The following is a 15000-nucleotide window of genomic DNA, read 5'->3' on the forward strand; positions in this document are numbered from 1 at the left end:
GCATTTATAAATATTCATACATACACAAACACGTACATACATATATATATATATATATATATATATATATATATATAGTGAGACAGAGAGAGAGAGAGAGATAAAAAGAGTTGTGTCCTTGAGCAAGACACTTTATTTCACATTGCTCCAGTCCACTCAGCTGACAAAAGTGAGTAGTACCTGTAATTCAAAGGGCCAGCCTTGTCTCACTCTGTGTCACGCTGAATCTCCCTGAGACCTACGTTAGGAATACACGTGTCTGTGGAATGCTCAGCCACTTGCACGTTAATTTCACGAGCAAGCTGTTCCGTTGATCGTATCAGCTGGGACCCTCGTCGTCGTAACTGACGGAGCGCTCCTTCTATACATATATATGTGTATATATTTGTATGTGAGTGTGTATATATATGTGTGTGTGTGTATGTGTATGTGAATGTGTATATATGTGTGCGTAACTGTGTGTGAGTATGCGTATGTTATGCGTGGGTCTGCGTGCGTGCATCCTTGTCTTTTGTCTACACCGTTTGGCAACCGATGCCGACTGATTTGTTAAGGACCCTATACATTAACGGTTCTTCAAAATCGGGACCAACAGAATGAGCAACGCAAGACATAAGATGCGTTTGTAGGGTCAATTTGTTCGTCTATCGCCTAAACCCTTCAAAACGGTGCTCCAGCCTGGCAGTGACTGAAATAGAAGAGTACACACACACACACACACACACACACACACACACACACACACACACACACACACACATATATATATATATATATATATATATATATCAACATTCAAATTGTTTTTCTCCGTGTTTTTCTCCTTGTTTTTCTCCTTATTTCTTTCTGTTGAAGAGCGTAGCTCGAAACGTTAAAGACTTTCTCTATTTCCGAGCGTTAAACTAATACATCCTTTTATTGTTTACACCACCTGTTCTTGTCTGTTGTTGTTTTTTTTTTCGTAAATTCTCCCATATATATATAGAGAGAGAGGGGGAGACAGACAGACAGACAGAAAGATATATATATATATATATATATATATATATATATATATATATTAGATCGTTTGACTGAGACCGTAATAATTTCTGAGACACTCAGAAACAGTTTTTCTCTCACCACACCCTTTTCATACTCCCCCCCACCCATCCCTGATGTGCCACGCATTATTTATATATATATTTTTTATTTTCTTTATTGCTTTTTTTTTTTAGTTCTAGTGTTTGCATTCCTCTCAGCTTTATTTATACTTTCTTTTCCTTTTTTTATTTTGATCATGTTATCTTATTATTACTATTATTATTATTATTATTATTATTATTATTATCATCATCATCATCATCATCATTATTATTAAGGCGGTGAGCTGGCAGAATCGTTAGCATGCTGTGCAAAATGCTTAGCGGTATTTCGTCCGACTTTGCGTTCTGAGTTCAAATGCCAACAGGGTCGACTTTGCCTTTCATCGTTTCGGGGTCGATAAATTAAGTACCGGTGGAGTACTGGAGTAGATGTAATCAACTATCCTCCTCCCCAAAATTTCAGGCCTTGTGCCTATAGTAGAAAGGATTATTATTATTATTATTATTATTATTATTATTAAGACTGCGAGCTGGCAGAATCGTTTGCGCACCGGACGAAATGCTCAACAGTATTTCGCCTGTCGCTACGTTCTGCGTTCAAATTCCGCCGAGATCGACTTTGCTTCTCATCTTTTCGGGGTCGATTAAATAAGTACCAGTGAAACACTGGGGTCGATATAATAGGCTTAATCCCTTCCTCCAAATTTTAGTCCTTGTGATTATTATTATTAGTATTTTCTCTTTTCCTACTTCATCTTGTTCTTGGTGTGCAAATATTAGTATTGCCTGGCTATTATTGTTGTTGTTTTTTTTGTAGTACTAGAAGTAGTAATAGTAGTGGTGGTAGTTGTTGTTGTTCAGCCCCCAGTCAAACTTCATCAAGTAGCCCTTTCATCATAAGACACTCCAGCCATGACCATTGTATCATATTTCGTTTTGCTTTTCACAGATGCGGTATATATTTCAATAACTTATAATCTTGCCTTTTCTCTGTTTCACTTATAGAAGACGATTATTTTCAAATTTTCTACACTGATGTGGTTTTGTCTGCAAACTTCGAAAATTATTTTCCTATTTTGGACACATTCATAATAAACCTTTAACGATTGAATTTTCTTTTGTAATTGTAGCCAATCAGAATCTCCCATTGTTGACAAATTAGAATTCGCAATTATTACATGCAGGCCGAGTATTCCATGTGTTTTTAATTTTTTTTAATAAAAGAAAAAAAACAAACATTAAGATTAAGGTTTATTTTTAGGTTCAGGGCTTAAGGTTAAGGTTAGGGTTTTGTGTTATGATTTATAATTCGGGGTTAGGGGTTAGGTTTAGACTGTAGGTTAGCGTTTGGGGTCAGCATTTAGATTTAGTCTTTAGGTTAAGGTTTAGGCTAAAGATTAGATTTTAGAATTGGAGGTTAGGGTTTAGGGTTAGGGTTTAGGTTAGGGTTAGGGTTATGGTAAGGGTTTAGGGTTAGGGAGTTAGGATTAGTGTTTAGGGTCAGGGTTTAGGCTTAGCTTTTAGTGTAAGGTTTAAAGTTAACGTTAGAATTTAGGATTAAGGTTTGTAGGGTATCGCAAACTTACATTGCATTTTCTTCCTTAAAGATCTTGAATCATTTTTGTTATTAATTTCTCAAAAAACAAGTTGTGACTTCCTTACCCAATGATCGAAAATAAAAAATAAAACAACGAAAAAACATGGTTATAAACTTGATACGGCGTTGTAGAGAATGGCTGGGTCCGATGGGCTAAAATTACCAAAAATAAATTTATATATAAATGATGCCACGCTGCTGGCTAGGCGAGCAGGCAAACGTTCACCCTGAACGGAATGCCAGTTCGTCGTAGTATTATATTTATGAAAAAGCAAAAAGGAAAGCCTTTAGGTGGTACCGCAATCAAAAGATATATTTGAGCTAATTACCCTCAACCGGGGCTACCGACCGTTTTAGGATAGACATAGACACTGTGACTACTCATTTCACTAACCCCACATCGACAAGAGCAGTCAAAAGCAGTAGAAACTTTTGGCGTGGTCATCAGACCCGCTAGAAATGGCAGTCGACTTCTTTCCTATCGCACTTTATCCTTTAAAAATAAAAATAATGGCCCCCTGTCTTAAATACAAAAATAGATGCGATGTTCGCATCTGGAACGCTAGAGCCGACCTGGGACTGAATAACGAAAGCAAAAAATGCAACCACATATCACCATGCTCCACCACACATTACTATGAGCCATCTCAAAAGTATAAAAAGAAAAGAAAGGAAAATGTAGGGCATTATATGAAAATGAATGGGAAAAACAAACAAGGCAACATGGCGTTTGTTGGAATTCGTCTGCTGGCTGAAGTAATATGGCGATATATAGACATCTGACGGTATTAAGTTACATAAGACTCGTCCCACCGACATTGCTACATTGTTCATTCTTACTTCCCACCCCACTCCCTATCTTTACTTCTCTCTCTCTCTCTCTCTCTCTCTCTCTCTCTCTTCACAAGCCATGAAGTCTCAGTGCTGCGACAAAGTTCTATTACCTACCCTCAATCTACCCAGCTTCATTCTATCCCCACCTCTTTCTAATCCACTTCACTTCCCTTCATCTTTCTAAAACTCAGACTCCCGCTCCATCGCTGCTTTACTTTTCTATTTCACTCCTCCTCTCCCTCTCACCCCTCTCTCCCTCTTTTTTCTTTTTCTCTCCCATCTTCCTTACTCCGTCTCTCTCCTGCTATCCATCTCTCTCCTGCTATCCATCTCTCTCTCTCTCTCTCTCTCTCTCTCACATTTCTTTTAAAAATCTGTCCCATTCTTTTCATGTTTTCTTAAGATTTCCAGAGGAAATGCTTTCTACGCTAGGAATGTTGCTTTAAATAACATATATTTGTACGTAACGTGTGCATTATATATATATATATATATATATATATGTATATATATGCATGTATGTATGTCATACACGCCCGCGCGCACACGCACACACATATATGTATTTACGTATGAGTGTGTGTGTGTGTGTGTGTAGAGAGAGAGAGAGAGCGAGAGAGAGAGATACAGATCTAGATATGTATATCTTTGTGTGACTGTCCGTATATAGTATATATATTTGTGTAAAAAATATATAAATATATATATACTAGCACATATATATATATACAAACTCATATACATACGTACATAAACAGAAACTGTGCGAAGGGGAATAACTGAAGCGGATCATATGCTTAAATTCAAATAGATGTTTATACACACACGCAATATGTAAAAACACGCATGTGTGCGTGCGTATGTGTATGTGTGTGCGCGTGCGTGTGCATCAATATATATATATATATATAAACAATATATGAGTATATGCATATATATGTACATGTATGTATATACGTTCATCTACATGTACATATAGATACATAACTGGGTACATGACGTGGCAAAAGAACGAGGACAAAATGGTAAACAAGCAGGCCACATAGAAACATCCCCTTCATCAGCTGCCACCATTAAAACTCCGGCGTTTCGAAGAATTAAGGCAGTACGCATCGTTAAAATGGTTCTTCCCACGAACACAAATTAAATTGTTTTCGTGGAGGGTAGTGGCGGACGGAAAACAAGACAGGAAAACGAAACGGTGAATGAACAAACAAGCAAAAAGGCTGTACAGCCAGACGTGAAGTGTGTATGTCTCGAACGCTGTGAAGCACGTACAGGAGGGGCAAAGAAGTACGTGCGAGCTTGGTGATTCCAAGAACGAAAAGAAATAGCAGCCGGACACACGTGACCAAGGCTGTGTGAAGAGAAAGAGTAGCAGAGGGAAAAGGAGGGGAGGAAGTAGAATAAAAGTGAGCAACGAGAGGTAGAGAGAGAGAGAGAGATAGTAGTAGTAACGGTGAGAGGCGAAGGACGAGTAACAAGAGAGAGAGAGAGAGAGAGAAGTAGTGACAGGTAGAGGCGAAGAACAGTAGAGGGAAGAATGAGAGGGGGAGATAGAAATAGAGAGAGTCGCGTTAGAAAAATAGTTAAAACTTACTGTATACAAACAATATATGAGTATATGCATATATATGTACATGTATGTATATACGTTCATCTACATGTACATATAGATACATAACTGGGTACGTGACGTGGCAAAAGAACGAGGACAAAATGGTAAACAAGGTGCAACAAACAAGCAGGCCATGAATGGCAGTTTGACCCAGTTGAGTCAAGGTGTTGTCAAAATTATATTTTTCTCCTACAATATGTTTTGCGTGCTACTTTCGTTTGTCCACTTATTCGTATATATCATCGGCGGCTTTATCTTGTATCCGAGAATATACAACCGAGTGAACAAATATATATAGTTAATATTTTCCTTTAAGGTACATTTGAAGAACCGGTCCGTTTTATCTGCGTTGAATATTTTCCTATCGAGATATTACTAATGTCTGTTCGTCTTCTCTCAAATGTTCGCCAATTACACAGACATTCCGTCTTTCCGTTCATCAAGACTGTCCCTCACTCTCCCTACAGTCTAGGCTTTGCTCCCTTTAACTTTTGATTGTTCTCCAAATTGAAGGAGAACCTCGGGAGCAGCCGTCTTGAAGACACTGAGCTGTAGAAGCCGTGACAAGAGTCCTGGACGACTTCACTATGGCGGATTCCCGTGGTGCGTTCACGAAATGATTGGAACGCTACAACGAATGCATCGAAGTCAGGGGATCCTACTTTAAAGCAGATTACATACATACATAGGATAGGCCCTTTTTTCAGTTTCCGTCAATCCATTCCACTCATAAGGGTCTGGTCGGCCTGTGGCTGTTGTAGAATACATTTGCTCAAGGTAGGTAAATGAAATGAACCCGAAACCATGTGGTTGGGAAGCAAGCATCTTACCACAAAGCCATTCTTGCGCCAACACTTTCTATTTTACCAATTTTTCTAATAATTCTTTTTACTGATATTTCATTCACTCACAGGAGGCGCAATGGCCCAGTGGTTAGGGCATCGGACTCGCGGTCATAGGATCGCAGTTTCGATTCCCAGACCGGGCGTTGTGAGTGTTTATTGAGCGAAAACACCTAAAACTCCACGAGGCTCCGGCAGGGGATGGTGGCGAACCCTGCTGTACTCTTTCGCCACAACTTTCTCTCACACTTTCTTCCTGTTTCTGTTGTGCCTGTAATTCAAAGGGTCAGCCTTGTCACACTGTGTCACGTTGAATATTCCCGAGAACTACTTTAAGGGTGCACGTGTCTGTGGAGTGCTCAGCCACTTGCACGTTAATTTCACGAGCAGGCTGTTCCGTTGATCGGATCAACTGGAACCCTCGACGTCGTAAGCGACGGAGTGCCAACAACATTCACCCACAAGTCTCGCCATATTTTTCTTTCATTTCCATTTTCCTGTCGCCTCATTTATATTTTTTTACAGTCAACAACTTGTCATTAAGAGTTAACATATTTTTTTTTCTCCTTAACACCAGAACTTTTCTTGTCGGTCTTTTTTCTTTGATCTCTAGTTATTGAGGTTAGTTACATCAGGGTATTGTATATCGGTGGAATAGAGCAACATAATTCATACCAGGAAACACAACACGTACAATGACACCGCATTTATCAACACATAATAAGTGGCTAATTTGACGTCTGAGAACACACTAGATCAATTTTCCACAAGGCGTGTTGAAATAGTATCGCACTAATCGAAGTTAGGTGACGCATTTTTCGAGATCTAGAAACATTTTACGTATAAACTCTGCTGATTCGAGAGCTGTGCCATGTTCATTTGATGTTGAGTTAATCGGAGCATGCCAAGTGCTTGTGTGTGTGTGTGTGTGTGACCGCGTGTGCATCGTTGGCGATTTTCTTTCTCTGTCTTCCCTTCTTTGGACTTTTCCTATATTTCTGACGAAGAGCTCCGCTCGAAACGTTAAATCCTCTTTCTTTTCTTTCCTTTCCTGAGCGTCCAATAACACTGTACTTATTCCACGTCCTCGCGTTGTTTTTTCGTGTTTTTTCTTGCTTTTTCATATTTAAATTGACTATATATATATATATATATATATATATATATATATATAGTATGTACGCGTAAATGTATACACATATGTTTAGTTTTGCCTTTCTGACATTACCTTTACTTTTGTTACTCCTTAGAAATAAAAAAACCTTTACGCCTCTCCTGTTACGATGCCATTCGCAATTCTGAAGTTAACCAAACTCTTTGTCCAGCTCAACCAATTCTCTACTTGTTCAACAAATGGTGCTCAAGTGAATCAATGGAATCAATGTGTTTTGGGTGAGTAAAGATTTCTTCACCATCATTTCAAATTTAACTTAATTCTTTGAGTTCAAATTTACCACCACGCGTGACCTAGTGGTTAGGATGTTGCACTCACGATCTGGCGATCGTGGGTTCTATTCCCGGACTGGACGGCGTGTTGTGTTCTTGAGCAAAATACTGCATTCCACGTTGCTCTAGTGCTTTGTAGGGACCAGCATATCAAAGAATTAACCCAACATTTCTTATGCATGTCGTAAAAGGCAACTAAAAAAGATTGAGGTAGGATTTGCACTCCGACCTCATAAAACCCTCACAAGCAACGACTACCCCAAAACAGACCCATGGGTTGGCGGGTTGTCGCCTGAGGGTCAAAAGTAAGGAATCACCAACAAATGGTGTATGCGACGAGGTTCTGTTGCGGCGCATGCGTGCGACACTACTACTACTACTACTACTACTACTACTACTACCATCACCACCACCACCACCGCCATCATTATTTCGATTTTCTCAGTCTTTTTAGATGAAGAAAATGTTTTTTCTTCGCCATTTTTTCAACTTCCTGAGAATTTATAGCGTGAGCAAGAATTTGGCAGCATTATTTAGACTTGCCCAATATTATTTGTGTTCCACCATAGCTTCGCCGCTCTCAGTATTATTTGGGCGTGTAAGAATTAACCACCACTGTTTCAACATTTCTCAAAACACTTTCGGTAAGCACGTAGTGCTTACTATTGTTTTGCCGTTCTCGATGTTTTCTGCTGAATAAAATGGCTTTTTTTTTCACCGTGAGTTCAACTTCCTCAAAATTCTTTCGGTAAGCAAGAATTTGCTACAGTTATTTCCACTTTCTCGATATTCTTTGGGAGTGGGGGGAGAATTAGTCACCATTCCTTCGAATTTCTCTTTATTCTGGGGATTAAGAATTTATCTTTTTTTTTTATTATTTGTTACAGTCATTAGGCTGCGGCCATACTGGGGCACCGCCTTGAAGAACTTTTAGTCGAAAGAATCGCCCCCGGCACTTGTTTATTTGAAGCCTGGAATTTATTCTATTAGTCTCTTTTGTCGAACCCCTAGGCTACGGGGACGGAAACACACCAACACCGGTTCTCACGTGGTAGTGGGGGGAACACAGGCACAAAGATACACACACATATAAACACACATACATGTATAAGTTTCCGTCTACCCAAATCCACTACAAGGTTTTGATTGGCCCGAGGCTAGAAGTAGAAGACACCTGCTCTAGGCATCACACAGGGGACAGAACTCGCAGCCATGTGGTCTGGAAGCAAACTTCATACCACACAGCCACGCCTGCGCCCATAATGATCGTTAATTTTTTTGACGTTCTCAACTAATTTTAGGCAATTAAGAATCGGCTAGCATTACTTCAACGTAATTATCATTAACCGAGGATGATCAGGAATTAGTTCACAATGTTTCGAATTTCTCAAGTTTGAGTGAATAAGAACTGGTTAGCACTAATTCAGCTTACTCTGTAAGGTTTGGGCGATTAAAATTTAATTACCATTTTTTAAGACGTTCCCAGCATTCTTGGGGAGAATAAGAATTAGCCATCATTATTTCGACATTCCCCCGTATTCTTTGTACCGGTAAGAATTCGTCATGAATATTTCGAAGTTCCCAGCATTCTTTGAGTGAGTAAGAATTAACTAGCATTATTTCTTTGTTAATATTCTCTGGGTGTAAGGCAGCAAGCTGGTAGAATCCTTGGCATGTTGGGCAAAATGCTTAGCGGCATTGCGTCCGTCTTTACGTTCTGAGTTCAAATTCCGCCGAGATTGCCTTTGCTTTTTATCCTTGTGGGGTTGATAAAATAAATACCAGTTGAGCACTGGGGTCGATGTAATCGATTTACTCTTCCCCCAAACTTTCAGGCCTTATGCCAAAGATTTGAAAACCAATATACTTCCGGTGTTAGGCGGTGAGCTGGCTGAATCGTTAGCATGCCAGCAAACTGCTTAGCGGCATTTTGACCGCCTTTAAAGTTCTGAGTTCAAATTGCGCCTGACGTTATATTGGAAGACATTTGCCCAAGGTGCCACGCAGTGGGACTCAACCCGGAACCATATGGTTGGGAAGTATATATATGTGTGTGTGTGTGTATAAGTAAAGAGAGAGTGAGAGAAACTCAGACAGGTAGATAGATAGATATGTCTGTTTGCTTTTTGTTTCTGCTTGTGTTTTCTTACCACCACCAACAACAACACCACCACCACCACTTCATAACCTGTGCTGGTCTATTTACGCCCATAATCCTTAACTGCTCTTCGAAGACCACTAAACAAAAAACAAAGAAACTGATAAAAATATTAGTTGAATTAGAATGGAGTTTACTCGGCCATTCACTTCAAAGCGTGTTTTCTGCATGGCCGCTGTGCAGTGATTGAACCAAATAAGAGAATTTGAAGAATAAAAGAATAAGCGAACACTGATTAAAACAACGATATCATTCAGTATATTTCTTGTAAATATCCAATTCCTTTATTGGTAACACAATATCACGGAATTTTGCTTTCTTTCATACGTTCTAGAAAGACCTAATCTGTGCTACAGATCAGTAAAGCGTCAGTCAAAATAATAATAATAATAATAATAATAATAATAATAATAATAATAATAATAAGAGACGTGGAAGAGAATAAAACAAACTACCAATCTGAAACGGCCATCTTGTAAATTCTTTGACAACTTAGTCATGGTGGCTTTTTCCGTAGGAAATGGCGGTTTATCGTACTATTTGATGAAGGAGTGATGCTTTTCTTTCTTTCGATTTTTAAAAGTACAGCCGGGAGTTTATCAATTCGCCTCTTATCCGTTTCCATAGCAACGCAGAAACAAAACATGTATGTGTGTTTGTATATAGGCAGTTGTGAGTGCACGTACACACACACACACACACACACACACACACACACACACACACACACACACACACACACACACACATATATATATATATATATATATATATATATATATATATATATAGGCGCAGGAGTGGCTGTGTGGTAAGTAGCTTACTTATCAACCACATGGTTCCGGGTTCAGTCCCACTGCGTGGCACCTTGGGCAAGTGTCTTCTACTATAGCCTCGGGCCGACCAAAGCCTTGTGAGTGGATTTGGTAGACGGAGACTGAAAGAAGCCCGTCGTATATATGTATATATATATGTGTGTGTGTTTGTCCCCCTAGCATTGCTTGACAACCGATGCTGGTGTGTTTATGTCTCCGTCACTTAGCGGTTCGTCAAAAGAGACCGATAGAATAAGTACTAGGCTTACAAAGAATAAGTCCCGGGGTCGATTTGCTCGACTAAAGGCGGTGCTCCAGCATGGCCGCAGTCAAATGACTGAAACAAATAAAAGAGTAAAAGATATATATATATATATATATATATATATATATAAGAAGATATAAGGTTTGCCAGGTTTTTGTCTCTCTCACCAAGGTCATCAGCTGTCGAACGCCGACGAAGGGAAATAACCCTGAAATCCGGATACGTTCGTGCTGCTGGTCGAGGTGAGAGGGATAACTCCCTTGGCAAACAGGACACAGTCGTGTGTCGATAAGCCAGCTGGAGGAGATGTCCTCCTGGGGCTAAAAGCAACAGTAACATCCACCCCTAGGGGTCAGCCACACTTAAGTGGCAATATACTACACTTTATCGTGCAGTTACTGTTAATACTTCATTTAGAGAATTAACATTGCTTGTTTTCACCTTTTCAATATCAGTGAAGAATGTCACTGGAAAAGAAGATATAAGGTTTGCCAGGTTTTTGTCTCTCTCACCAAGGTCATCAGCTGTCGAACGCCGACGAAGGGAAATAACCCTGAAATCCGGATACGTTCGTGCTGCTGGTCGAGGTGAGAGGGATAACTCCCTTGGCAAACAGGACACAGTCGTGTGTCGATAAGCCAGCTGGAGGAGATGTCCTCCTGGGGCTAAAAGCAACAGTAACATCCACCCCTAGGGGTCAGCCACACCTAAGTGGCAATATACTACACTTTATCGTGCAGTTACTGTTAATACTTCATTTAGAGAATTAACATTGCTTGTTTTCACCTTTTCAATATCAGTGAAGAATGTCACTGGAAAAGAAGATATAAGGTTTGCCAGGTTTTTGTCTCTCTCACCAAGGTCATCAGCTGTCGAACGCCGACGAAGGGAAATAACCCTGAAATCCGGATACGTTCGTGCTGCTGGTCGAGGTGAGAGGGATAACTCCCTTGGCAAACAGGACACAGTCGTGTGTCGATAAGCCAGCTGGAGGAGATGTCCTCCTGGGGCTAAAAGCAACAGTAACATCCACCCCTAGGGGTCAGCCACACTTAAGTGGCAATATACTACACTTTATCGTGCAGTTACTGTTAATACTTCATTTAGAGAATTAACATTGCTTGTTTTCACCTTTTCAATATCAGTGAAGAATGTCACTGGAAAAGAAGATATAAGGTTTGCCAGGTTTTTGTCTCTCTTACCAAGGTCATCAGCTGTCGAACGCCGACGAAGGGAAATAACCCTGAAATCCTGATACGTTCGTGCTGCTGGTCGAGGTGAGAGGGATAACTCCCTTGGCAAACAGGACACAGTCGTGTGTCGATAAGCCAGCTGGAGGAGATGTCCTCCTGGGGCTAAAAGCAACAGTAACATCCACCCCTAGGGGTCAGCCACACTTAAGTGGCAATATACTACACTTTATCGTGCAGTTACTGTTAATACTTCATTTAGAGAATTAACATTGCTTATATATATATATATATATATATATATGTATATATATATATATATATATATATATCGTATATATGTATGTATGTATTTATGTGTGAGTGTGATGTGTGTATCTGTGTCAATACCAATGAATACCAACACACACATGAGTAAACATGGAAAAAAAAACAATATGTGGTCACTCGATCTGTTAGAAATAGTAACCAAATCTCCTTGAAACCACTCCTTACTGTCTAACAAGAAATATTTTAGAAGATTGATAAGTCCCATTGGAGTTTCTAAATTATACAAAACAAAGAAAAAGAATTACCTTGAATATTTTTAGTTGCGGAACCACCAGCCGAATGATGATCCCTGTCTCATGCGGCCCGCTTCTTAGAAGAGGTTGCCCATGCCTGATATGTGTGTGTGTGTGTGTGTGTGTGTGTGTGTGTGTGTGTGTGTGTGTGTGTGTGTGTATAGTTGAAATTTACAGAAAAACAGAAGACGAAGACAGGTGTATAAACGACAAGCAGGTGTATTAGTTTGATGCTCGGGAAGGTGAGAGAGTCTTTTACGTTTCGAGCCTATGCTCTTCAGCAGAAAGGAATAAGAGGAAATAAACAGAGAGAGAATAAAAAAGCTTTTGGAGTAAGCGGTCAATATATATATATATATATATATATATATATTTATACATATACACACACATACATACGTACATGCATACATACATACACATATATATATATATATATATATATATATATATATACATATATATATATATATATATATATATATATATATATACATATATATATAAGTGTAGAAAGTCTTTCATTTTGAGTATATTTATTCTAAAGTGAAGGTGGTCTGGCGCGTAGATAAGCGATGTTGTGACATTAACGCCTTTCTCAAAAGAAATAGTAAAAGTGAAAATTATCGTGATTACCGAGGATCGAACCCGTGTCAGAGTACTCTGAGTAGCAGACAGCGTAGTTTACGTTTTTCCTCAGTTGCATCTGTTTGAAATCCTCATCTGATAATTAAAATACCTTCTCAATGGAACACGTTTGTCTATCTCATACTGATGACACGTGTCAGCGTGTCACGGCCGTCACGTGACTTGTTGCTCCACTTCTATTCTCTTCCACCCCCCCACCCCCCGACGTAATCTCACTCGCACCCTCCCCCCTCTGCCGCCTTTCCTCCGTTACACTTCCTCTCCCCACTCTAGCATACATCTTTCGGGGGCTGGAGAGAGGAATTCTTCCCCTCCCCCCTCTTTCGCTCTTTCCCCTCCTCTTTCGCTCTCTCCCCTCCTCTTTCGCTCTCCCCTCCTTCTCTCTCACCTTTTCCTCTCTCTACCTTTCTTTTGTTACTTAATTCTCGCTCTCTCCCCTCCCCACTACCACTGCCACCACTATATCCACCTCTATATTTACTACTGACACCACTATCATCACCATCATCACTACTACACCAAAACAACCACCATCATCATCACAATCACCAGCATCTGTAACAAATCTTTCGTGTTCTTATTTCTCTCTCTCTCTCTCTATCTATCTATCTCTCCCCCTCTCTCTCTCACTCTCTCTCTCTCTTATTCTCTCTGCCTCCCTCACTCATACACTTTATTTGCCTGTTTGTCTTCTGTTCTCACGTGTGTGTGTGTATGTGTGTGTTTTTCAGGCGGCGAGCTGGCAGAATCGTTAGCACGCCGGGCGAAATGCATAGCGGCATGTTGTCTGTCTTTACGTTCTGAGTTCAAATTCCACCGAAGTCGACTTTGCCTTTCATCCTTTCGGGGTCGATAAATTAAGTACCAGTGGAACACTGGGGTCTATGTCAACGACTAGCCCTTTCCAACAAATTCCAGGCCTTGTGCCTTTCGTAGAAAGAATTATGTATGCATGTATGTATGTATGTATGTATGTATGTATGTATGTATGTATGTATATATGTATGTATATATGCATGCCTGTAGGTGGGTAGGTATGCGTGTATATGTATATACCTTTATCTTTTATATGTTTCAGTCATTAGACTGCGGCCATGCTGGGGCACCGTCTTGGATGTATATGTAGTATATGTATATGATAAATTCTGAGGTCGATTTGTTCGACTAAATCCCTCAAGGTGGCGCTCCAGTATGACCGCAGTTTAATGACAGACTCAATTAAAAGAGTAAAAGAACACACACGTGTACACACACGCGCGCTCACACACACATCCACATACGCACACATACACACATACATGTATACACAAACACATTTGTATATTTTTTTGTGACCGGCTGTGTATCTCTAACAATCTCGCTTCTTCTCCATCCGTGTACCTCCACCCCCCCCGTCTAATTAGCCCCCCCCCCTACTTACAACCTTCACCCCCTAAACATCTGTACTGACTGACTTGACATTTCACAGGTACACAGTTGACATTCCAGATTATGGGCATACATAAATGCATACATACATACATGCATATATACATACATTCGTACATACGGATACACAGACATATAAGGTAGGGCGGTTGGCCGGTTGGTTCGTTGGTTGGCTGGTAGGTAGACAGACAAGTTAGATAGGTAGGTAGATAAGTGGGTAGATGTGTAGGTACGTACGCACGTACGTTGGTAAGAAAACGGATATGCTGATATAGACACACACACACACACACACACATATATATAAGTCATTATAAACAGCTAGGCGCAATATAATACCATAAAGGAAACCTTTTATCGTCACTAAATGTGACTGAGGGTACCGAACGTAGGTGCCGAACACACACACACACACATGTATGTATGTATATATAGGTGCAGGAGTGGCTGTGTGGTAAGTAGCTTGCTTACCAACCACATGGTTCTGGGTTCAGTCCCACTGCGTGGCACC

The 15000-nt window shown here is 40.1% G+C and overlaps 1 protein-coding gene across 1 annotated transcript in view; it reads left to right on the top strand.

The window, feature by feature from the left end:
* The window catches only part of LOC106868395 (ADAMTS-like protein 3), a 240075-nt gene that overhangs the window by 205967 nt on the left and 19108 nt on the right, over window positions 1-15000 (top strand). Inside the window, exon 11 of the mRNA XM_089363799.1 lies at window positions 7227-7368. Within this exon, the coding sequence (XP_089219925.1) occupies window positions 7227-7368 (142 nt within the window). The remainder of the gene's footprint in view (window positions 1-7226; window positions 7369-15000) is intronic.

The sequence above is a fragment of the Octopus bimaculoides genome, chromosome 15 (genome assembly GCF_046866305.1).
Source record: "Octopus bimaculoides isolate indiv1 chromosome 15, ASM4686630v1, whole genome shotgun sequence".
Classification (NCBI taxonomy): Eukaryota; Metazoa; Mollusca; class Cephalopoda; order Octopoda; family Octopodidae; genus Octopus; species Octopus bimaculoides.